This window comes from Myxocyprinus asiaticus, chromosome 13 (assembly GCF_019703515.2).
Source record: "Myxocyprinus asiaticus isolate MX2 ecotype Aquarium Trade chromosome 13, UBuf_Myxa_2, whole genome shotgun sequence".
NCBI classification, from domain to species: Eukaryota; Metazoa; Chordata; class Actinopteri; order Cypriniformes; family Catostomidae; genus Myxocyprinus; species Myxocyprinus asiaticus.
Genome location: NC_059356.1, coordinates 42,897,419 through 42,922,327, shown reverse-complemented (window position 1 = coordinate 42,922,327; position 24,909 = coordinate 42,897,419). Strand labels below are relative to the sequence as shown.

The following is a 24,909-nucleotide window of genomic DNA, read 5'->3' as shown; positions in this document are numbered from 1 at the left end:
AGAAATTGAGTTTTATCTAGATTGTTTACAGTAAATTCTTTCAGCTAGACAATTATAAGGATTATAGGAAAATTATTCAATTATGCCCCCAAATTTTAAGATGCTCCAAAAATATAATCCTAATCAACAAGCAGGACACTAGCTAGCTAAATATTATTTGGCTCATTACATGGTGTCATGCTCATCATCAATATGGAAAAGCTGGACAGGTTTGCCATTGGTGTCAAGATTAAAACATGACTACAAAATAATAATAGATGGTTAATTGTTGAAATGTGGGTATAAATGATGATTATTTAGTATTGCATACGGAAGTTTTTAAGGAGGTCAGTTAATCCAACCAAATACATGCACCTAATGTATATTATATTACAGCCTACAACGAAAACTATTTTCTAAATCTTGTCACAAGGTGGCGCTGTTTCTTTAGTTTATGGAATTGTTTCTGCAAGGTTGCAGAAGTCTCTGGTTTATAAGGTTGAGTGTGCTTCAAGTATATTTAGTTTGTATCTACAGTCAAATAATGTATTCATAGTATCTGCACAATTTGAAATCTGTGTTGTTTTCCTGCGTCCATGAAACAATTTCTTGAAACAAATAATCAGGTCTTTGAGGGCGAGGATAAGCAACATAAAGTAATTTCAGTAAACAGTTTTGAACATAAGAACAGACCGTAATATTTGGCTAGGTGAGTATCTTATAAAATATGTATTATAATAAGAGTTATACGTCAAAGAAACCCAAGTAAAACAAAACTCATAAAACAAGTGCTATTCAAGGCCACTATGCAAGTGGCCATAACGACGGACAGAAATACATGTGAATGGAAACAGCTTTTTCTCTGATTATCTGTTTCATTTAAAGAGACAACAGTCACTTAAGTTGATGAGAGGTTGTATATTCTTAAAGGGTTAGTTCACCCAAAAATGAAACTTCTCTCATCATTTACTCACCCTCATGCCATCCCAGATGTGTATGACTTTCTTTCTTCTGCTGGACACAAACAAAGATTTTTAGAAGAATAATTCAGCTCTGTAGGTCCATACAATACAAGTGAATGGTGACCAGAACATTGAAGCTCCAAAAAGCACATAAAGGCAGCATAAAAGTATTCCATATGACTCTAGTGGTTAAATCCAAATCTTCTGAAGTGATATGATAGATGTGGTTGAGAAACAGAACAATATTTAAATCCTTTTTACTATAAATTCTCCTCTCTTCCCAGAAGGGGGCGATATGCAGGAAGAATGTGAATCATCAAAAACAAAAGAAGAAGAATGTGAAAGTGGAGATTGATTGTAAAAAAGGACTTAAAGGAATGTTCCGGGTTCAATACAAGTTAAGCTCAGTCGACAGCATGTGTGTCATAATGTTGATTACCACAAAAATGTATTTTGACATGTTCCTCCTTTTCTTTAAAAAACACAAAAATCAAGGTTTCAGTGAGGCACTTACACTGGAAGTGAATGGGGCCAATTTGGAGGGTTTAAACAGAAATTCGAAGCTTATAATTTTATAAAAGCACTTAAAGTCTTCTGTTAAAATGTGTGTATTATTTGAGCTGTAAATTGTTTCAATTGTCATTTTTACAGTCATTTTAGGGTTTTAGGGTTTGTTGACATTACATCATAATGGTAACGAAGTTGTAAAATTGGCTCTAACTTTACACAGAAAAGGTTAGTAAGTGATTTTATCACACTAAAATAATTTTTACACACATGTCCTTTATGTCTTGTGGCTATACTTTTGAAACAGTGAGTATTTTAATGTTTACAGATTGGCCCCCATTCACTTCCATTGTAAATGCCTCACTGGAACCAAGATTTTTGCTTTTTTTAAAGAAAAGGAGCTACGAGTCAAAATTCATTTTTGTGGTAATCAATATTATGCCACAAATGCCGATTGAGTTTAACTTGTATTGAACCTGGAACATTCAGAACATACTTCTGAAGACATGGATTTAACCACCAGAGTTGTCTGGATAACTTTTGCTGCCTTTATGTGCTTTTTTAAGCTTCAAAATTCTGGCCACCATTCACTTGCATTGTATGGATCTACAGAGCTGAAATATTCTTCTAAAAATCTTCAGAAGAAGAAAGAAAGTCCTACACATCTGGGATGGCATGCGGGTAAGTCAGTGATGAGAGAATTAAAATTTTGGGGTGAACTATCCCTTTAATTTTGTATTTTGTTTTAATTGCACTATTCAGTTACTGAAATAAACTTCTGTTAGGAAAAATGAAAATTCTGTCATAATTTATTCAGTCTCATATTGTTCAAAACCCATATGACTTTCTTTCTTCCTTGGAACACAAAAGGAGATGTTAGGCAGAATGTCAGCCTCAGTCACCATTCACTTTAATTGCATCTTTTTTCCATACAGTGAAAGTGAATGGTGACTGAGGCTGTCATTCCTTAACAATCTGCCTAACATCTTTTTGTATTCTACAGAAGAAAGAATAATATACCAGTTTGGAACAACATGAGGGTGAGTGGCTTATATAATGACAGTAATTTTGGGTGAACTGTCCCTTTAAGCTTATATGATATGTGAACTTAACTGTATATTATTATATGTAGGTTATTTTAGTTTTTACATAGAAATATAATAACAAAATCTGTTGCAATGCACACATTGCAAATCGTAGTATTTGCAGCTTATTGTCGTCTCCAATTTTAGACTATGTTGTCTATAGGAATCCCACATAACCCATGAAAACCACATCACAGCACTTTATCTGTGGAACTGCGTTGCGTCGGGTTTGTATTATTATCCCCTCTTCGCTTCCAAAACCATCTCTCATTCATTTCTCTCCCTGAGCCTGTTTCCAATCTAAGGACATGCGTGAAAGATTTGGGAAATCATGCCCACCCACTTCATCTCTTAGCTCCGGTATCAATACGATTATAGGCAGGAAATGTAGAAATCCTCAACAAAGAGTTTCATCATTAAAAAGAAACACCCGACGGCCTTCGCCAGCCTTTAAACTCCGAAATGTGAGCGAAAATGTTTCACTTTTATCTGAGCGACCCTACAATTTTATATGATGGGCCTGATTTTCAACGTCATTAAAGAAAACTACTTTAAGTGCAATAGGAAATGCAAGATATTGGAAGAGAGAAAACACATGTGAGAAGATCAGAAACAGTTTACGGCACCTTATGATACATTTTAGGAATTGTATGTTGCTTATTTTTGCCTCAATGCTTCAAAGCTGAATGGTATATCTCAAATGTGTATTTTAAATTCTGAAATTAATTATAGTTATATACTACTGTATTTTTCTGATTATATATATATATATATATATATATATATATATATATATATATATATATAGATATAGATGGATAGATAGATAGATAGATAGATAGATAGATAGATAAATATCCTATATAGCCTATCTATCTGTCTATCTATATATATATCCTATATAGCCTATCTATCTGTCTATCTATATATATATCCTATATAGCCTATCTATCTGTCTATCTATATATATATCCTATATAGCCTATCTATCTGTCTATCTATATATATATCCTATATAGCCTATCTATCTGTCTATCTATCTATCTATCTATATATATATATATATAGATAGATAGATAGATAGACAGATAGATAGATAGGCTATATAGGATATATATATATATATATATATATATATATATATATATATATATATATATATATATATATATATATATATAGCTTTAATGCTCCACAATTTTGATCAAATAACAATAAATATATAAAAATATATATTACTAATATATTATAGAATACAAATAATCATCGGAAATATGTCGTTAATTAATAATAGGCTAATAATAATAATAATAATAATAATAATAAAATGCCACAAACAGTCTTAGGACCATAACGATTTTTTTTTAAAAAAGATTATAAATGTATCTATGCATTATGTAATGAAATATTACATAACGTGTGAGGTAACAGTTATGAATGGGTTTTCTATAACTATGCATATATATATATATATATATTCATAGTTATAGAAAACCCATTCATAACTGTTACCTCACACGTTATGTAGTATTTCTTTAGGTAGAGTCTATTCAATTTATGTGTGAAGCTTTTATTGCCAAAAAAAGACAAATACATGTATAGGCTACACTCAACAGGATGCATGTTTTTTAGATTCAGTTACGTTTACATTTCAATTTCAAAACAAAATCCCATCAAATTGAATTGAGTAATAATAATAATAATTAATAATAATAATAATAATAATAAGTTACGTTTATTCAAGTTTTATTAATTTAATTTAGTTAAAGATTACTCAATTCGTTCACTCAAAATGTTGTTATGAAATTGAATTGTGTCCATCTTAAAAATAGGCTAAAATATTTTTGGGTTGTTTTTATAGTGTATATAGTTAGCGTTGGAGGATTCATGTAGGCTACATTCATTTATTTCTATTAATTTCAAGTACTTCATACAATGTAATATGCTGAGATGTGTGAAAGGTTTGATTCTCAAGTACATCCTCTCTTATTTTTCACTGTAATTTAAAAATACAATTTCTTTGACATGGTGTCTGATGTTGAGCAGTAGAAGAGTCTCTAGCGAGGTTAAAAGACATAATAACCTTGTGAATCCAGTGGCATGATATCAATAATGTTTCCTTCAGAGGACTGTCTGGTTGAGTCGCCCTGTTTTCATTGGAGTGAAGCTTCTTCCCGAGAACTTCTTCATGACATCATCGTCATCTGATTCCCCAAACAGCTGCGGGAATCCAGTTGCGTTGGAGTGGACGGATGGACATTGCTGTGTGCGCAGCTCTCCAAACCTCCTGCGCCCAAATGTTGACGACTTCTGTGTGGCCAAAATAAACCTAGTTAGTCTATTCTTCTCTATATAATTTATCCTCCTTTGTGTTCTGAGGAGCCGAGGAACCAGAAACAACCCTTCCTATCTTAGTGAATGATTTTATTTTTAATTATTATTATAATTTGTGCGTGCGCATCTGCTTGTTTAAAATCCTTTTCGCGACTCCACTCGTGGATTATGACCCTGGACACTGATTTAATGGATGACCTCGTTGTCGACGTGGTAGGAGAAGGTGGCATGGACTCTGGAGACGAGCATCTTTCGTCCTCCGCTCTTTGCGCATCCGACCAGGTACACAACAGCTCGGAATCCCTGTCCGACAATCGGTCCAACAAGAGCGATGAGGACCACGTATCCTCTTCCATATGTCCCTCAACTCCGAGCAAAAGCACTTCGGTGAAACCGCCCTATTCCTACATCGCCCTGATCACCATGGCGATCCTCCAGAGCCCAAAGAAGCGTCTCACTCTCAGCGAGATCTGCGACTTCATCAGCCACCGGTTCGTGTACTACCGAGAGAAATTCCCGGCCTGGCAGAACTCCATCCGACACAATCTTTCCCTGAACGACTGCTTCGTAAAAATGCCACGCGAGCCGGGTAATCCTGGAAAGGGGAATTACTGGACTCTCGATCCGAATTCATCGGATATGTTTGAGAACGGAAGTTTCCTGCGGAGGAGGAAGCGATTTAAACGACAGCACTTCAAATTCGCGGTGTTCAAAGATCAGGCGCTGCAACCGAGCGGCTTTCCGAACCTCACCTACGGCGCGTACGGTCTCAGCGCGTCCTGCGCGCAATTACCAGGTTTGGATATGTACCCGTTTGGCTTCCATCAACCCATCGGCGTTCCACCTGTTGGCAGCGTCTTACCAGCTCTGTCCACTTTTTTCTCGCGGAACTCAATCACCAACAAAGCTTTCCCACAGTCCCAAACAGTAGCCATAGAGCCTGTCACCCCTGGCCTAACGTGCCCAATAGCTCCGACCTCTCCATACGCATCCTCAGCACTGTTCAATCCGATGGGCTTCCCGCGGGTCCTCAGTTTTCAGTATGAGTACCAGAAGCTGCAAAATCTGCAGAACCACTTGGATTTCACCACTAAACACAGACACTTGGCTAGCGTAAATGACTAGGAGCGCATTGCGGAGGGGAAAAAAAAACATTTTAATAAAACTATTTAACTCAGGAATGATTTCATTTAACCGATATCAAGAGTTAGATTCGACTTGCACGTCGAATAAAAACATTTTAGTAAATATTGAGTTTATCAGGATTCCACAAAGTGAAATTTTTTCTCCATGCTGAATATGTTTACTGATGCATGTTATTTTATTGGAATGTGAAATATTTTAATAACCGAGCTTCGAATGTTCAAACTATTTCAATGACGAATTTCCTTTTAACGTTTTGACGGAAATAAAACTGGCATTTTTAAATGAACAATTTATGTGAATCATGATTCTTAATTTGTTTCATTCGCAATTGCAGGGTTTTTTCTTAATAGCAGAAAATGTTAGATTTTTTTCTGGTGAGTGGTGACAAGACAGTGTAAAAATATTTTTCATTAAAAAAATATATTAAATGTATAAATATAAAAAAATAATATTATATATATATAAAAATATATAAAAGTAAATATATGTATAAATAAAAAATATTTATATGCATATGGTAAATAAATATTGTCATTATGTGCATAAGGCCTATAGGACTCACTCATTTCTCCACCGAGGTAAACAATTAACATAAATGTGCAACGCAAAAAATAAATAAAATCGAGCATTGATATGATCAATCTGGGAAAACGAAAAAAAAATACAAAATGTTCAAGCCAAGATTTAAATAGCAAAACTTGTAGCTTCTTTTAGTTATTATTGTATTCATTTTGTGTTGTTTCTCCACAGTCGTGTAGAGGCTATTAAGCTGTAGTTCGTTATTAAAACTACATCAAATAGCCATACTGTAAAGACCAATAATTGAAAGAGCTACATTTAATGTATATCTCCATTACAAATCCAAATCAGCTGAAGAGATTTAGAAGATGAAAGTTTAACATGTTTCTCTTCTCTCCTCTCCAGCACTGAGAGTCACTTGTTGGTTTATTTGTTTAAGCTTGATCAGCGGAAATAATCAGACGGGTCAGCCTCAAATGCACTTGTACAAATATACATTCTTGCAGAGTATCTCTGTTTGGCCATATATCCCGATGAGCGCACATGATAAATAAATAATCATCTCCAAATGCGCAGTAGCCGCCTTGACAGATGTGCGTAATGATTAGGTGTCCACTGAGCGAGCTGTACCATGTCTACTATAAAAATGATTTCACTCCCTAGTTATTTTCGAATAATATAAAACAAAATGACCACCTGTCTCCACTTTCAGGCACCAGTTAGCATCTTGAGGCCTTCCACATTTGCTTGAGGTGATTTGACGGAGCAAAGTTAGTTTTTATTCCGTTTGGAAATGAAAATAGCACAAAGGCACTGGTACTTCCAGCTGAAGACAGTAAAGATAACTTAAAGGGAAGTGCAGAGTGTCTTTGATGAGGGTGTAGGCCAATGTACAGATATACAGTAGCTATATATATATATATATATATATATATATATATATATATATATATATATATATATATATATATATATATATATATACTGTATATATAGCTACTGAATAGCTATATTCATATGTGCATTGAAATATACTGTATACATAGCTACTGAATATCTGTTTGTATGTGTAGGGAAGGAAAAAAGACAAAGACACCTGATGCCTGGAAGAGGTGCCTGGATGTATGGAAAAAATGTGCAGCCAAAATATGGCTGGTGCCATCAGGCAAATACTAATTGATTATTATATCTCTGAAAGTATAATAAAAGTAGTGTGGAGTGTATCTGTGCATCATGGCTAAGAAAAACTCTGGAGAGGTGGTAAACTTTTAAACTGAGTGGTTAACTGGACTTGTATTCACATTTTCAAACACATGTATGCCCCACATGTATGTTCCAGAGATCCCCTAACAATACTGTGCCTTTGAAGACTTTGCACTGTATATGTTAACAAACAACAAAATCAAAGAACTGCTTCACAAATGTTCCATTGAAAATGATTGCTTAAATGCACACTGCTTTTTAAGCAATAATTGAATTGTTTTGACCCTTTAAATACTTGCCTGAAATTAAGCTAATATACATCTATTTGTCCATAATTTGCCTTCACTTTTAATAGCCCTACTACTAATAACAGCATTATATTTATTGCTTTTCTTATTTTTATAAATAGAAAAAAATATGTGAAGAGAAATCCTCTTAAAATATCCACAATTTAAAATATTTTAAAAATACATTTAAACATTTTAAATAGTCTATTTATAGTAAATGCGTTCTAATTTGTGCATTGAAATATTTTTGTTTTGTAATTCAAAATGGAAAATGTCCCATTATATATCTCAGTTAGACCTAAGTTTTTAATTAAATAGTTAAATAAATAAATGAAAAACCGAAAGTTGACGCTTGATGGCCATACATGATTTAATGAGACTGGTAAAGAGCACTTAAACATGTCAGGTACTAAAACACGTTTAAGTTGTTACAATACATTTTAATAAAATAAATAAAATAAAACATTCAAAATAATACAGTAGGTTATAGCAAAACAACACTACAGACAAAATGACACACACATGGGTACATTTAACTTCTGGGAGAGTCAGGGGCGTAGATAGCAGTGGGGATGGACGGGCATCAGTACTGAACTACTCATATGAAGAGATGTAAATAAAAAATATCCCATACAAAAATCTGACATATGGCAATACTGTAAAAGTAAAGCACACATATATGAATGTTCATGTATGGTTTTCACTGATTACCATTTTCATATACCATATGTTCCCAAGTAATACTGGAATTTGAATATTCCATGTATGCACAAATAAACTATATATTTTTTATGTTCATATAGGCCATGTGTGGCCACATATCAGATTTCTGTATGGGACATTTCAGGCGTTTTGACCTGTGTTTGGATGTTTGACATGCGCCATTCTTTCAAACACTCTGTGTTTTGAGTTGAGTGGGCAATGTGCTGGAAAACTTTTTGCCTAAATGCAGAATTGGAATGATCTTTGAGAAAAGAAAAAGCAAGTGTAGGAAGACAACTGAGTGAAGAAGCAAAACCAATTCACTGGTGTAATGCGTAAATGTGTACAGCTGTCTTTGGATCACCCACAGACTCTGTATGCAGTAGTGATGGAAAAAGTCTTCTGTTGTTGGCTTTAAATAACTGCCTCTATTTAGCTGTGGCCCAACAGAGACACAGAGACAAATATTTATTTCTACAGTGACCATAGCACCATATGACCATGCAGCTTAAAGAGAAACTCACCCAAAAATAAAAATTCTGTTATCATTTACTCACCCTCATCTCTTTTTGTGTTCCATGGAAGAAAGTCATACAGGTTTGAACCAACATGAGGGTGAGTAAATGATGGCAGAATTTTCATTTTCTGTGAACCTTCCCTTCTTTTCCAGCTGCCACATGTGTGCCACACAGCTTTGATCCACAAAAAAACTCTGCAAGATTATTTTCCCCATTCACATGGCCATCTAAGAAAAAAATAAGTAATTTCATGTAAAAAGACAGAAATCATAATAAGGCCAAACTTTGTGGTCTGAAATTGAATGTCAACTGTAAAAAAAACTGCGCTTCACGCTCCATCAGTGTCACATTAAGCATGTTAATAATATTATGATTGTGATGAATTGCTATTTACGTGACACCCCTTCAGCAGTGCTGCCAGCAAGAGAGCTCGGTATCCAAGCAAGCTGCGTGAGTTTTGTTAGCAATGATGTATAATTCATATTTTACCCTCCGATACGGCTTGCTTTTACGAGGGAGACAACGAGTAGGTTTGGTTTAAAGGTCTGTTCATACCTGACCTGAGAGGTGTTCTCGTCTACTTCCTCATGCCAAACTAAACTGGATGGTTAAAATCATTCCTCAAATGCTGTACCAGCTCGTACAGGTCTCCTGCTCCCTTCTACAACCATGCAAATCGAAGACACGGAGCTGTAGAGGTGCTCTGTGGGATATCCTACTGTATTCCTTCCAAGCAGCGTCCTGAAAAGGAAAATTCAGAGTGTTTGAAGTGTATTTCTTTGCATTCGAGCTGTGAAGGTAATAAAGCACTTTCAAGACAGACTACCATGAGCTCTGAAAATGATAATGTATGACTCAATAAGGTATGTGCTCAAGTCAGTGTGATATCAACTTCATTTTTAAAGATCATGTTTAATTACTAGAAATTGACAGTAAAGACACTACACTTAATCTTTAAGCAAGATGCATCAATAAGAGAAGTCGCTATTACAACATAACCACACTGGAAATCGATATGTAGCTTTCAAAAGTTCATTTATCCGAAATTAACCCTATTCAGCCTAATAACTGACCTACTCCCTAGGGGGGCACCATCATATCCTAGGGGGGCACCACCAGGAACTCCACCAGCTGCCCTTACTCGCATGTTATACATTATTCAAGGACCCGGTAGCAGTCATGGAACACAGTCAATTGCCTTGCAATTGCACTTTCTCACAGCGCACGGCGCTTGCAATTTCACACTGCGCCCCACGCTCGCACTGCATAGGGCATCAATTTGGCTAGCAGAGGCCCTGTGCATTGTGCATTGTGTGAGTGACTTCCGAGACACGAGTTCTGGTCCCATGGAAAACAGGAAATAATCGTGTTCACAAACAATGGTGAGTGCGATTCAGAGGATGCATTTTCATTCTAAAATTAAATTTTTATTCTGCTTATGGTTAGGTTTAGGGTTTGGGTTAGGGTAGAGGTGCCCAAACTTTTTCCTACAAAGGGCCAAAACTCAAACTTGACTGAGAAACTAAATGTTGCATTATATCAAACTGTATCATATTAAAATATAAAAGTTGCTCTGATGCCCCTCCTTTGATTTTATAACTCACTTTTGGCGCCACTCTGTGGACATTTCACCCAGAAACTGGAGCTCACATTTGTCCATACGTTCAACAACACTTCCAGTTTTGGCCACTGGGGGCAGTGGTTCAAATTTCAGTTGGGAAATTTCAACCTACTGTTGCCGAATTCACAGTGTTTGAATTCACGATGTCATAATTGATTATTGAATAATTATGTCATAATCGAGTCAAGCTACTTATATTTTAAAGCATTATAATACTACACGAGCAAGAGTGCTGATAGATGGACAATACACCTCGATTGCAAGTGTGATAATGCTTTTATACTACAGTTTAATGCACAAGTAAATAAATAAGAAAGAAAAAATGAAGCACTGTCCCAAAAAAACGCTCTTGCATGTGGAACTACTTTTTTACACCATGGATCAGGATCTGCGTTGCTTTTTCGAAAGATGCGCCCAAGCCTCCATTACTTATTTGAAAAATTCATGGTAATATTTTCAATAAGGTTCCATTAGTTAATAATGCATTAGGTATCATGAATAAACAATGAACAATATATATTTTTACAGCATTTATTAATCTTAGTTAATGCTGTCTAATAAAAATGCAATTGTTTATTGTTAGTTCATGTTACTTCATAGTGCATTAATTATTTTTAACAAATATTACTTTTATTTAAAAAAAAAAAATTTGTAGTATATGTTAAAATTAACATTAACCAAGATTAATAAATGCTGTAAAAGTATTGTTAATTGTTAGTTCACGTTAACTAATGTTAAATGTTGTTAACTAATGTTAACAAATGGAACCTTATTGTAAAGTGTTACCAATGTCACTTTAGAACTAGTAATGACAGCTTGGGCTGTTTCTAACCAGTTATTGGAGTAACAAGGACGTGTGTGTGTGTGGGCAGGTTTGGGTGGTTTACGAGGACATTTTTTTAGGTTAGAAACTGGTAATTACAAGGGTATTATGCTATAAATGTGGTTTATGAGGACATTTCTAGTGTCCCCATAATTCAAATCGCTTAAAAAATATATACTAAACAATGTTTTTTTGAAAATGTAAAAATGCAGAAAGTTTTCTGTGAAGGTTAGGTTTAGGAGTAGGGTTAGGGTTAGGGGATAGAATCTATAGTTCGTACAGTATAAAAATCATTATGTCTATGGAGAGTCCTCATAAGCATAGCCGCAATAACGTGTGTGTGTGTGTGTGTGTGAGAGAGAGAGAGAGAGAGAGAGAGAGCGTCTGAGCATGTATTTACCTGCGTCTGTTGCAGTGATGAACAGTAATGCTGAAGCTGTTAATTCAACTCTATTCCTCAGCTGTAGTGTGTTAGTATCTGCTCCGAACAAACGTGGAGTGATGCTGCCATACATGCTGTCGGAATTATCCTATGCATATTTCAACTTAAATTCAAATGTTTTGTTGTCAGAGAGAGAAAAATGGAGGACGGCAGGTTCATTCTTGTATGCTCTTGAGGAAATCTTAATTTGACACCCAAACAGAAAGCGTACTCAAGTTTACGTCTTCTCGCAACTCAGAAAAAAAGGTAGATGTACTGAGCATGTGTCGTTGGTCTACGTCTGTCACGACCCTTAGCTGTGATAGGCAGTAATGCTGAAGCTGTAAGTTTAACTGTATTTCTCAGCTATATTGCAGTAGTAATCTAAGCGATCATTGAGTTAGAGGCAATGCCGATGACTTCAAAGAAACTTGTGCACTGACTGACAACACAGTTTGTCAATGTCAGCTCAGCTCGATCATAGCACACACAAGCCTTTTGTTGCCACTTGCTGGCTCAAATCTTTAATGTCACAGGGATGAATGAAAATTCACACATCTAGCTGCTCTTTCACTTTAGTTTTGAACACCATGAACACAAGCAGAGTGATACAAATAGTAAAGCGTCCCAGTGCTGATGGTCTGAGCTCTTGCAACGCCCCTCGTCCAATCAGGTTCTAGGACCGGAACTGTTGCATTATTGTATATATCTTAATATTTTGCAATAAACTTTTTTTTATACTTATAATCAGTGACTATAAGTCGGCAGTTTCATATCGTGCTATAATTTTATTATATCATTTTCATTTCAATGATTCATAGGATAAGTAGTTAATTCCTTCATTAAATAATGACACTGTTTTGTACCCGTGTCATTTCCAGTTTTCTCTATAACATTTTTACTTCTGGACCCTGTCTATTGTTCAAATTGAGCTGAAAATCCTCCAAAATTGCTGTTTGTGGGGTTGAAACACCCCATTTCCAAAAGATTTCTGTAGATTTGGGCTTCTTTAAATTTCCACCAGGATTAGGGAAAACTCAGTATTTGACATAAATAATGATATTGGCTGTTATTAAGTTTGAATATTTAATATGAAGATACTAACCTCAAATATTATTATTTACTGTGAGCCCATAACTGTAGAAGTTAAGACCCATTTTGCATGTCGGACGGTAGTTTTCATTTTTATATGCCACATTTCTTAGGCTTTAGAAGTGTGTTATACATGCGAGGATGTGTATTCTTCAACCTGCTACATGTCCGACATAATCTTACAGGCCTATAGAGCCAAGTTAAAAACATTTTTAGTTTAGAAAGAACCAACATATTTTTTTCTTCACTGTACATCATAGATAACCATTTATAATAACTTTTATTAATATTAACAAACATTATTACATTATATAATGTTTAAAAGATTATTCAAACTGAAGCACTGCTCATATTCCTCCATTGAAATATGCTGCTCAGAAGAATGTAAGGGATGTTGCCTGCGCTGTGATGTCATGGTAATTTCATCTATTGTATATCTGGTGTATTATCCTTTTATGTTTATTATTTTACCTTTGACCACTGATAGTGTTGCTCTTATATTTAGCATATATCTTTAAGTATACAGAAATGTGTTTCGTTTTTATCAGATACTGCAACAAAGTTGCACTTTGATGGGACAATAAAGATGTACTACTACTCCTGCTACTACTACTACTAGAGACTATGACAAAGTGATGTACAGTCTTAATGACAGGGAAGAAGTTAAGTAGATGTTGTATGATGTCAGCACTTGATAGAGCCACTGATTTCACACAAACTGACCAGATCCTTTCAAGTCCTGCTTAAACACAAACACGTAGTTCTGTAATGGTTCCACATATACACATTCATACATCACACTTTCATGACCAGCACACACAAAGATGTGTATACTTGCTCAATGTCATTTGCTTTTCCTGGCGAAACTTGCCACTCTGCCTCTCCATTTGCACTGAATACAGTTATAAATTACCCCACACCCCCACCCTTACGTTTTCAGTGTGCTTGTTTCCCACTTTGCCAACACCAGTAAAACCAAGGCCTCAGCTCACTTTTGAGTCCAGCTATTTATTTGAGGAATGATCAAGTAGTGCATATGTTTGCATGTGCATGTGTGTATTTCAATGTGTGGTTCAGCTGGTTTCTTTGCCAAAATCAATTTGCCAGTAAATGACAGTGAAATACTGCAGGAAAGCCACCCAGAAGGGGTATGAGCTAACACCTCAGCCATGCTCTCCACCAATGGGCAGAGCAGATGAATGGATGGCAATGGGTGAGAATAAAAGAAAGTATGAATGGTCGGTAATAGGGAAAGAACATTTAAAATTTAATTAGGATTGCCTAGTGAACCCATGTTTTAGAAGTGGTATATGGCAGTGTGCTAACATGCTGCTTCCATGATGCCCATGACTAGTGTATGCTGGGTTAAGAGACCTGCAGTCCTGGAGTCTCTGGCTGTGATTTGAATGGATACTACATGGTTTACTGCATACTGTACTATATCCAATGTACACTGCATGCTTAAGAAACAGTAAGTGAAATAGTCTGCATTATGCAACAATAATCATTTCAAACAGTAGTATGCTACATTGCGTTCATTTAACCTTATTTGTGCATGCTTAATTCAGAAAGTGGCATAGAGTCATCATCTCAAAAATAAAACTGGTGTGTGTTTTACAAAAGCATTATAAGCTTAATTACATCGTAGAAATGATCGTACGGGTCATCTTAGAGTAACGGACCGTTTCCAAAATGCATCTTAATTTAATACTTTAAATCAACGTAGATCTACAAATGCTCTGGAGTAATCCTTTAGTGCTTAAATTAATATTCCAGGTTCATTACAAGTTGTGCTCAATCAGCAGCATTTGTGGAATAATGTTGATTACCACAAAAATTAATTTGGATTTGTCCTTCTTTTCTTAAAAAAAAAAAAAGAAAATAAAAGAAAAAAATCTGGGTTCCAGTAAGGCACTTACAATGTAAGTGAAAGTAAATGTTAAAATACTCACCGTTTCAAAAGTATAGTAACAAGACGTGCACATTATGCATGTTAACATGATTTTAACGTGAAAAAATTGCTTACTAACATTTTCTGTGTAAAGTTATAGCCAATTTTACAACTTCGTTGCCATGACAACATAACACTGTACAACCTTAAACCTAAATGATGATTTAAACAACTTTAATATATTCAATTCAAAATAAAAGAATGTTACGAATGCATAAAATGTACATAAATGGATGAACAGATAATGAATAAGTAGGCTAAATAAAAAGTCACTATTACACAAAGTAAAGTCTAATGTGCACCTTGACTTACAGATGAAATTGTGAGTACTTTTTTTTTTTCCTCTCTTTTCCTCCCCAATTTGGAATGCCCAATTCGCAATGCGCTGTAAATCCTCATGGTGGCGTAGTGACTCGCCTCAATCCGGGTGGTAGAGGACAAATCTCTGTTGCCTCCATGTCTGAGACCATCAATCCACACATATTATCACGTGGCTTGTTGAGCACGTTACTGCGGAGACCTAATGCATGTGGAGGCTTCACGCTATTCTCCGTGGCATCCATGCACAACTCACCATGCGCCCCACCGAGAGCGAGAACCACATTATAGCGACCATGAGGAGGTTAACCCCATGTGACACTACCCACCCTAGCAACCAGGCCAATTGGTTGCTTAGGAAGCCTGACTGGAGTCACTCAGCACGCCCTGGATTTGAACTCGCAACTCCAGGTGTGGTAGTCAGCGTCTTTACTTGCTGAGCTACTCAGGTCCCCAACTGAAGTTGTGAATACTAAACATTGCACACACTCCTCAGATGAACAAATGTGATTGTGGAAAAAAATACGATTACCTAAAATTAATAATGTTTAATGCAAAAAATAATGTTTAATTATAGAGATTAGTTGGTCTGAAAACTTATTAAGAAAATAACTTTGATATGTAAATAACATTTTACTTTACGATGCCTAACTTAAGAAAATAAAATTTTATTAGCAAGGTGAATTCCAAGTTTTTATAAAGTTCTGCAAAAAGCTAAAATGAAGTTATAGTGACGAGCGATTCTAAGGTGACAGTTCAACACTTCACAAACGGACAGTAACATTTAAAGGTGCTGTAAGCGATTTGTTCTGAAGCTTTCACGTGACTGAGCCATTGAATTAGCCACACCCCCTCATTCCAAACCCCCGCCCTCCAAAGGTAATTTTGAGACCAAAACCAAGCAAAAGAGTAACATTGTTTGTTCCTGTGGCTGTCAAATTCAACAGTGGCACAATAGCGCCCTCAACTGACAAACATTATGAATCATTGCCTCAATGATCTGCTTCAAATATAACACTATGAGAACGAGCAAAATGATTGACAGGTGAAAAGCATCAACGTCCACGGTCCGCAGACACATTTTTGTTTGCTGTTTACAGTGTCTACAGCTGTCACAGAGACCGGTGAGATATCTCAGGACACTTATTTAATTAATATCTTTAAGGGAGTAGGAACATTTTTAGCATACTTTTCCATAAAAAAAAAAAAATCGCTTACAGCACCTTTAAGTAACATGTAAAATGTGTTCTTGCCCATTCATGTTAAGTGCACTTTTGGGTAACGTACAAAAAAACGTAACGAGCCTACTTTTGTTTTCCGACCTCCAGTGACATTGTGATGTTTAGGATATTAAATTTGTACAAAACTTTGAGTTGTTATGACTGCCAACAAGTGCACAATTTGAGCCTGAACTCATTTTTACTCTGACTAACACTTAAAATGGTTGTTGTTCTCTGTTTGGATCGCTCAGCCTTTCTCTTTTCATCAATAGAGGAAGAGTTAGCAGGCAAAAAGTCAACAAAGTTGGTGTTTTTTGCATGAAAAATGACTAAAACTTCTGGTGCTGTCCCCCTTCCAGCCACACAATTAGCTGCTTCTTTTGTGAAAGAGCTAAAAATCTGCCGTCATGTAATCAGGAAGGGAACAGGAAGTATAATTAACATATGGGTTAGGGGGTACAGAACCAGGTCAGTGTGTGTCCCAGTCTCTGGTTACTGTTGTTTTTTGAACGGGCCCATAGTTTGATTAAGCTGATGTGGTGGTTAGCTTTGCTATGGTCAGGTGTTTTTTAGAGATCTCCAAGCAAGAAAGAAAACTTGTCCTCACTCGCTGACTGTTGCTATGGTGACTAAATGACGTTTGGAGTGTGGACCACCAGCAGTGAACTACAGCAGGCAATTGGCTTTTAACCTCACCAATTTCTCTGCCTCAACCTTGCGCTTTGGTTTGGTTTTCCGCTCTTCTCTGTTAACATCTGCAGTGGTGTAGAAGAACTTGGGCCTGGACTTTTAAAGGGTATTGGAACGAGTTCTGGAAGGGAAAAATCATGAGCTGGCAAGAACCGGCATACACGGTGGACACTCAGCCAAACCTCACACTTTGTATCAGGAGGGAAAAAAGCCCTTATTCTCCTTCTGATCAGTAATCCAATAGACGGACCTCAAAAAAAGCTTATTTGGTGTAAAACCTTTTTTTTTTATATATACAATCAGAGTCTCAAATCCTCATTATTAAAAAAGCCTGAGCCCCATCAAGGCGTGATATTAATACGCCTCCCTTGCTCTCTCTGTGTGACCTCACGGAGCTGAAACATTACACCATGTTTTAACGAATTGATTACTACAAGAATTAGCAAGTGCATGAAATGCCAAACGCTGCCCTGCCACCCAAACCGTCAGCGGGGCGAGCGTGTACTTCATCTCTGTGTTGCCTGTCTTGGTGGTCTCTGGTGCAAGTTATATTTTACCCTCGCCTTTCTTTTTCCCATTTTTTTATAGCAAACAGAAAATTGTTCCTAATTCACTGTTGCTAGAGGGGGGTAATTTGTGGCTTTTGGCAGAGAGTCACAAGCCCCAAATTTGAAAAAGCTGCTGTGGGGAAGCTGTTTTTAAAGGCATGCAGGACAAGTTTTGGCAGCGAGAGAATCAATCACTTTTATATATATCAAGGAAAAAACAGAATTAAGGAAAGGAAGCACAGGAACTAAACAGAGGGCAACAAATATGTATTGAACTCTGAGGGAGGAAGTAAACCTTGTCTAACATAGTTATCTCCTGTTTTTTACTGCTCTTTAGCGCTTTAAGGAGACTTTCGTAGCTGGGATCATATCTTAGTACTGGCCCTGCTATCGATTAGGTTTAAGGTTTAAGGTAGGGATGTTTGTTTTGTTGATTTACAACTCAATAGAGCATTATCCTTAAAGGGCCATAAAACATTGCAACATGTTTTTCCAGATGTTAAAGGTGCACTCAGTAACTTTTTATTTGTGTCATCATGGACTTACAGTGACACCTAGTGGTGTGGATGCAGCATCATTCAAAATCAATAGTTTTCAGTTACAGATGCCATTGTAGAAATTCACTATTCACAATCAGCCATGATTAATTTAATCCAAGAGTGAGTGTCCAATAACAAGACGGTTACTGAGATTAAGTGAGTAGTATTCAGCTGGTCATGTGATTCTAAAATGGCAGCCTCCATGAGGGCGCCCCTGCTCCATGTAGAATAAAACAGCTTTTATAAGGTTACTGATATGAGTCCTCATCTCATGTGAGTGGTCATGATTATTATACATGTTTCAAAATTGCAATTAATTTCTTTAGGTTTAAAACTTTTTTTAATGGGGAACAAATTACTGAGTGCACCTTTAACATATTTACATGTGTTTCCACTTTTATAGGACAATGATAGAAAGCATTGATTTTAATTTCAAGGGGAAAGTGGTTAATTTTGAGATTTTCTTGAGCAATTTCTTTCAGGTTTAAAATCAACATTGAGGAAATGTCAGGTAGATGTGACATGGATGTGTTAGATTTAGGCTATACTAGATTTGAGCACATACACGACATTGCTTTCTCTCTATATTATGAGGCGCTTTCTCAACCAGTCAGAGGCACTGACTGCGAATATGAAATTGCATGATCTAAAAGTATGAGAGAATTCCATATTTTCCATTGCAACGCTGACAGCGACACGCCTTTTCATCAATAACAAACACCTTTGAAATGTGTGTGTGCAACAAGTGGTTTTAACAAGAGACTGTTCGGGGCTCATTTGAAAGATGCGGTCTGACAGGACGAAGATTAATAACTTTGATACTGTTATAAAGATGCAAATGTGCATTGTATTGTTTTAAATAGCATGTGCATTAAACCAAACATAAAATGACCTGTGTGTGTTTTTGTATTGTATTGTGTGTTTAGAAAGTGGAGTAGGCCTATATTATATTTGTGCATGTTGTTGTGTGTAGTTGTGAATTATACAGTGTGCATTTGTGTAAACTTTTATACTGTTAACTCCATTAAAGCGAATTAAAACGTAATAACAATTTAACCAATGTTAAAAACCTCATCTGTTTTGGAAGAACATATAACCCACTTTTAGCGCCACACAGTGGACATTTCAACTCAGAACTTCCGTAATACATGTAATTAACAACATAATATCATTTGCAAAAATCAACCTGCCCAACATTTCCTTTATTGTTCCACATAAGAACGAAAGCCATATGGGTTTGGAATAACATGATGACAGATTATTTCTTTATTCCTCTTTCTAGTTGTTTTTAACTCAATGTCCAAGTCTCTAAATATTTCTCTGGTCTCATCATTCAGCAGTCCAATTCTCTATTGTATCCATGATCCCAGGCTTCCCCCCTATTCACTTTCACTCTTCAGGGACTGCTAAAGCATTTCAGTGTCTCTAGCATGGTTTTTCACTTTCACAACACTACGTCATTACCCTGGTTGTTCAAACACTTAAGGAACGTTTAAAAGGGGGGGTGGTGGGGGGCAAAAAGTTGTACATTAACTCTGCATTACCCAAAGGTGCAGTAAAACCAGCACCCTGAGCAAAATGTGAATAAATAAAACCTGGGCTTGTCAGAGGTCTGGAACAGTTTGAGGGGAATGCGAACAAGGGGGAAAGCCACCATGTTGAAATTAAAAGAACTAAACTTGGAGGGTGCCTGCTGTAGACTCGGAGACCTTTAGACCAGTTGTTGTGTGCCAATAACTAATGACGGTGGGCGCGCTGTCTACAGAGCCAAAAGTAGCTAAGTGTTTGAGTCTTAATAACTCATTTCGTTGAATGACACAACACAGTTGCCACTCGGAATGGGAACACCATCATAGTATACGACACTCCCTGCGCCTACAGTCACTGCAGCTGCAAATAACTTAACAGCACAGTTAAGTGATGAGGATACTTTCATTTAGACAAAGTCTAAATTAATCAGGCCTTGACAGATCCTTTTAAGACGTCATGTTTAATCATTTGATTTCTCCACCACATTTAATTGTAGGAATATGGAGAATTATGTTAGCATTAGTGGACTTGCATTAGCATGGTTTAGGTATTTATCAGACCGCTACCACTTTGTAAGTGTAAACGAGGAATTGTCAAATCAAACAAAAGTTAAGTATGGAGTGCCACAGGGATCAGTTTTAGGGCCTCTGCTTTTCTCCTTATATATGCTTCCCCTGGGAATTATTATCAGGAATCATGGAATAAGTTTCCACTGTAATGCCGACGATACCCAACTTATATTTCTTATATTTCTTCTAAACCTGACGAAATTTCACAATTCTCCAAATTAGCGGAGTGTATCAATGAAATCAAAGATTGGATGGCCAGAAATTTCCTTCTACTAAATTCTGACAAAACAGAGGTACTAGTTACCAAAAACCTCTGAAAACAAGCCGCTAAAATATAATTTGACTCTCGATGGATGTACTGGGAGGATGTGCTGCAAGTTCAATAAATAAACTTCAATTGGTTCAAAATGCAGCAGCCAGATTGCTGACTAGAACCAAGAAATATGAACATATTAGCCCCATTTTATCATCGTTATATTGGCTACCTGTTAAATTTCATATTAATTTTAAAATTCTGTTAACTACATACAAAGCTTTGAATGGTCTAGCTCCACAGTACTTAAGTGACCTTCTGTCACGCTATATTCCATCACGTTCATTACGATTGCAAAATTCTGGCCTGTTAATAGTTCGTAGAATATAAAAATTCACAAAAGGTAGATCTTTTTCCTATTTTGCTCCTAAACTATGGAATAGTCTCCCTAACACTGTTCAGGACACAGACACACTGACTGAGTTTAAGTCTAGATTAAAGACTCATCTATTTAGCCAGGCATACACCTAATTTATCCATCAACTCAAAATTAGGCTGCTTTAGTTAGGTCTGCCGGAACCAGAAACATTTCTCAGAAACATTTCTCATAATCTATAACTCTAAATTGAATGGCATATATGCTAATATTATTCAATTTGTTTCTCTGTCTCAACCCTGGGATTCCTATCCTGAGGTCACCAGAACCAGCCAGATCCAGCTCCGTTCCTGCTTGGTGTCAGACTCCACTGCTATGTTTCGCTGAGTGATGATGACAAACTACAGCCGGTGATGGCCAGACATCACTTCAGTCTTTTACGATGGACTTCAGAGGATGAACTGATGCCAACTCCAACCATAAGACATGGGATACTTAATATGCCACTGCCTGAACCTTGGACTTAGGATGGACCCCACTGAACCTCACCGAAATGACCTGCCGGTTGAACTGCGATGCACCTCATTGATCTCTGCCTACATCACCTTTGTCTATTGATGGACTACACTCTTGAAATGGAATACATAGACTATCAATTAATTGCCAACAAAAGGCTTCATCAGCCAACTAACAAAGGACAATGCATCAATGAATCTTCTGCAGTTAATCCAGGATGGACTTCAAAGACATTAGTCATTAATTTTACAGTTCATACAAAATCTTTGTTTAAACACTGGCCCTTAACGCTTATTTTGTTTACTACTTTTTAAACCATGACTTGTGCTGCACACAAATAACTAATATTGGCATTATATTCATGCTGTTAGCAAGAGGGGAACTGGCCCCACAGTGAGCCTGGTTTCTCCCAAGGTTATTTTTCTCCATTAACCAACATTTTATGGAGTTTTGTGCTCGTCACAGTTGCCTTCGGCTTGCTCACTGGGGTACTAAATACAATTATTAATTAATTATTTACTTATTTATTTTTATACACAATTTACAATCATATTTAATCAAACTACACAATGATGACTCTAAGACATTATAGATATTACAGTTTCATTGTTTGTTAAAGCATGATTTTCTATAAAGCTGCTTTGAAACGATGTGTGCTGTGAAAAGTGCTATACAAATAGAAATTGCTTGACTTGTGGAATATTCCGGGTTCAATACAAGTTAAGCTCAATCGACAGCATGTGTGGCATAATGGTTCTAACCACAAAAAAGTATTCTGACTTGAACAAAAATGTATAAAAAAAAAAATAAAAAAAATCGAGGTTACAGTGAGACACTTACAATGGAAGTGAATGGGGCCAATTTTTTGGAGGATTTAAAGGCATAAATGTGAAGCTTATAGTTTTATAAAATAACATACATTAATTCTTCTGTTAAAACTTGTGTAGAATTTGAACTATAAAGTTGTTTAAATCTGCGTTTTTACAGTCGTTTTAGGGTTTATGGGGTTACGTCATCATGGCAACAAAGTTGTTAAATTGGATATATAACTTTACACAGAAAAGGTTAATTAAGGATTTTATCACACTAAAGTCATGATAACACGTTAACATCATGGTAACCTTGAATTATTATTATTATTATTTTTTTTTATAAAGGAGGGACAAGCCGAAATAAATGTTTGTGTGTAATCAACATTATCTCACAAATGCTGTCGATTGAGCTAAACGTATTGAACATGGAACATTCCTTTAAGCTTCTGTACTGCCAAAATAACAGCAACTGTTTGTTGCTTTCACACCCTTCAAACATCTGTTTTGGTGGGAAAATTCCATGGGAAAGTTGTACCACATTCAGAAACAAAGCAGCCTACAAGTAAACCAACATTGCGCAAAATGATGCCTTTTGTGTCTTGTGACATACACAAGTTGTTCTACATTGGGGGCATTTCTAGGCTCACAATAAAAGCCCTTTTGATTGATGGAAACCCTGGAGGGCACTGCAGGTGTTGCGTGGGATATATCTATCACACGCCAAATTGAAACTGGAGTTGTTCCTCCCGGATTGAGATGGATGGAAAACAGCATTCCACAAGTTTGCACGAAAGAAAGCGAGAGAGCTGGGGTCTGCACTTGACAGGCAAGACACGGCCTCGCTGTAACAAAGGTGAAAGTTTGACCTTCTTATCTCACTATTAGGTTTGCCTGAGAGGTAGAGTGGAGGAGTGTAGACCAGGGCAAGGTGAAATATGCGTTAAGTGCTTCATGTATCACATATATGGGATGCCATTTACAGACCTCAGACCTTGCTGTATCCTCTACCAGAGAGCTGTTAGGGATGTCTGAACTGGACAGTAGCCTGGTGCTTTAATTATGGGTGTGTGTGTTTTATGAGAGGAAAATTGTTATTACAGGTGTTAACTTGCATAAAAAAGGATAGGATCTTGTTCTAAAACCCCTAAGCCTAAGTGTTAAACTTCAGTTCGTAACATGTCCTGCACTGTTTGTGCTATGAACATGAATGATGCCTCAAATCATGCATCTTGTTGATAAAGGTGTGCCACTGGCACTGGAATAAGTGTGAGTGGGGGGGGGCGCAGCAAACTGAGCTGATTGTGACATCATTGCAACAACATTCCGTAGTCAATATGGCCAATTTATAATAATAAAAACTAAAATGAACAAAATGTATATGCTGAATTTATACCAGACATTGTCAAATCACAGTGACTGACTAGTTATTTATCAACATACACAGTTCAAAGGCTGACGTAATCTTACAAAAGAGATTCAAATCTGTTTCCGCGCCACTGGCACAGAGAGAGACCGGCATACACTTGTCATTACATTCACAGTTCACACATACCTTTGATGAGGCAGCTTTCTTAAGTTTCAGATACTTCTGGAACACTGTATTGGTTCAACTGCTTGTTCTTGTGTATGGGTCCCTCTTTTTTATATCTATTAAATCATTTGACTGCTTTCGACAACGTTACACAAGCACAAAATGCCCTGTGTTTTATACCTTTTTTTTAAACGGCATACTGCATTTGACATTGTGTAACTTGAAAAGGGTTAAAGTTATTTCCTCATCCCCAAGGTTAGGATACAAAGTAATATTGTTCATTATCCTACTTTGTATAATTCTGCTGACTTTCAGACTGATCTTCGATATCAGTCTTGTCTTACTGTGAATTAAGTCAAATTTCCCTCTTGAAAGAAGAATAACACGAAACCCACATAGGTTTTAAAACCCATTATTTTTCTCGATAAGCTTGATAACATTGTGCAAATAGTATATGGTCATTCTACGACTATCATATAAGTCATATAATGCAAGTTATAACTACTTACATAAACATCTGGATTGGTGTATAACAGAACATCTCATTATGGTTCAACTCGTGTGTACAAACAACAAAGAATGTCAGTGGCAGCTAGCCAGTACGCCCTCATCCACATTCATTCATTCATTTTTTATTCAGGTTTGAAGCTTTACAAAGCAAGTTTTTATAGAGCACGACACTAGTTTAAATATGCTGAATATACAATTTCCTCAGAAACTGTACAAATCTAATTTATCATTATGCTTTGGTGTTCGTGGTGCATTTTGAACTCTTTAAATCTAGATACTTCATATCTGGTTACTTTATCTGAACTGATTATTTGATCATTTGAACTATCCACTCACTGTAAAGCCTA

The 24,909-nt window shown here is 36.3% G+C and overlaps 1 protein-coding gene across 3 annotated transcripts in view; it reads left to right on the top strand.

Annotated features, from left to right (window-relative positions):
- The window catches only part of LOC127450042 (forkhead box protein D3-A-like), a 66,595-nt gene extending 41,686 nt beyond the window's left edge, over window positions 1-24,909 (top strand). The window contains exon 2 of one of the 3 annotated variants that reach the window (XR_007898895.1): window positions 21,512-24,909. Coding sequence is in view for 1 of the 3 variants with exons in the window: in XM_051713752.1 (XP_051569712.1) it covers window positions 4,952-5,992 (1,041 nt within the window). In the remaining 2 variants the exon portion in view is untranslated. Of the gene's footprint in view, window positions 1-4,658; window positions 6,401-21,511 lie in introns of those variants that run through there. The other 2 variants (XR_007898896.1, XM_051713752.1) reach the window with 2 other exon arrangements.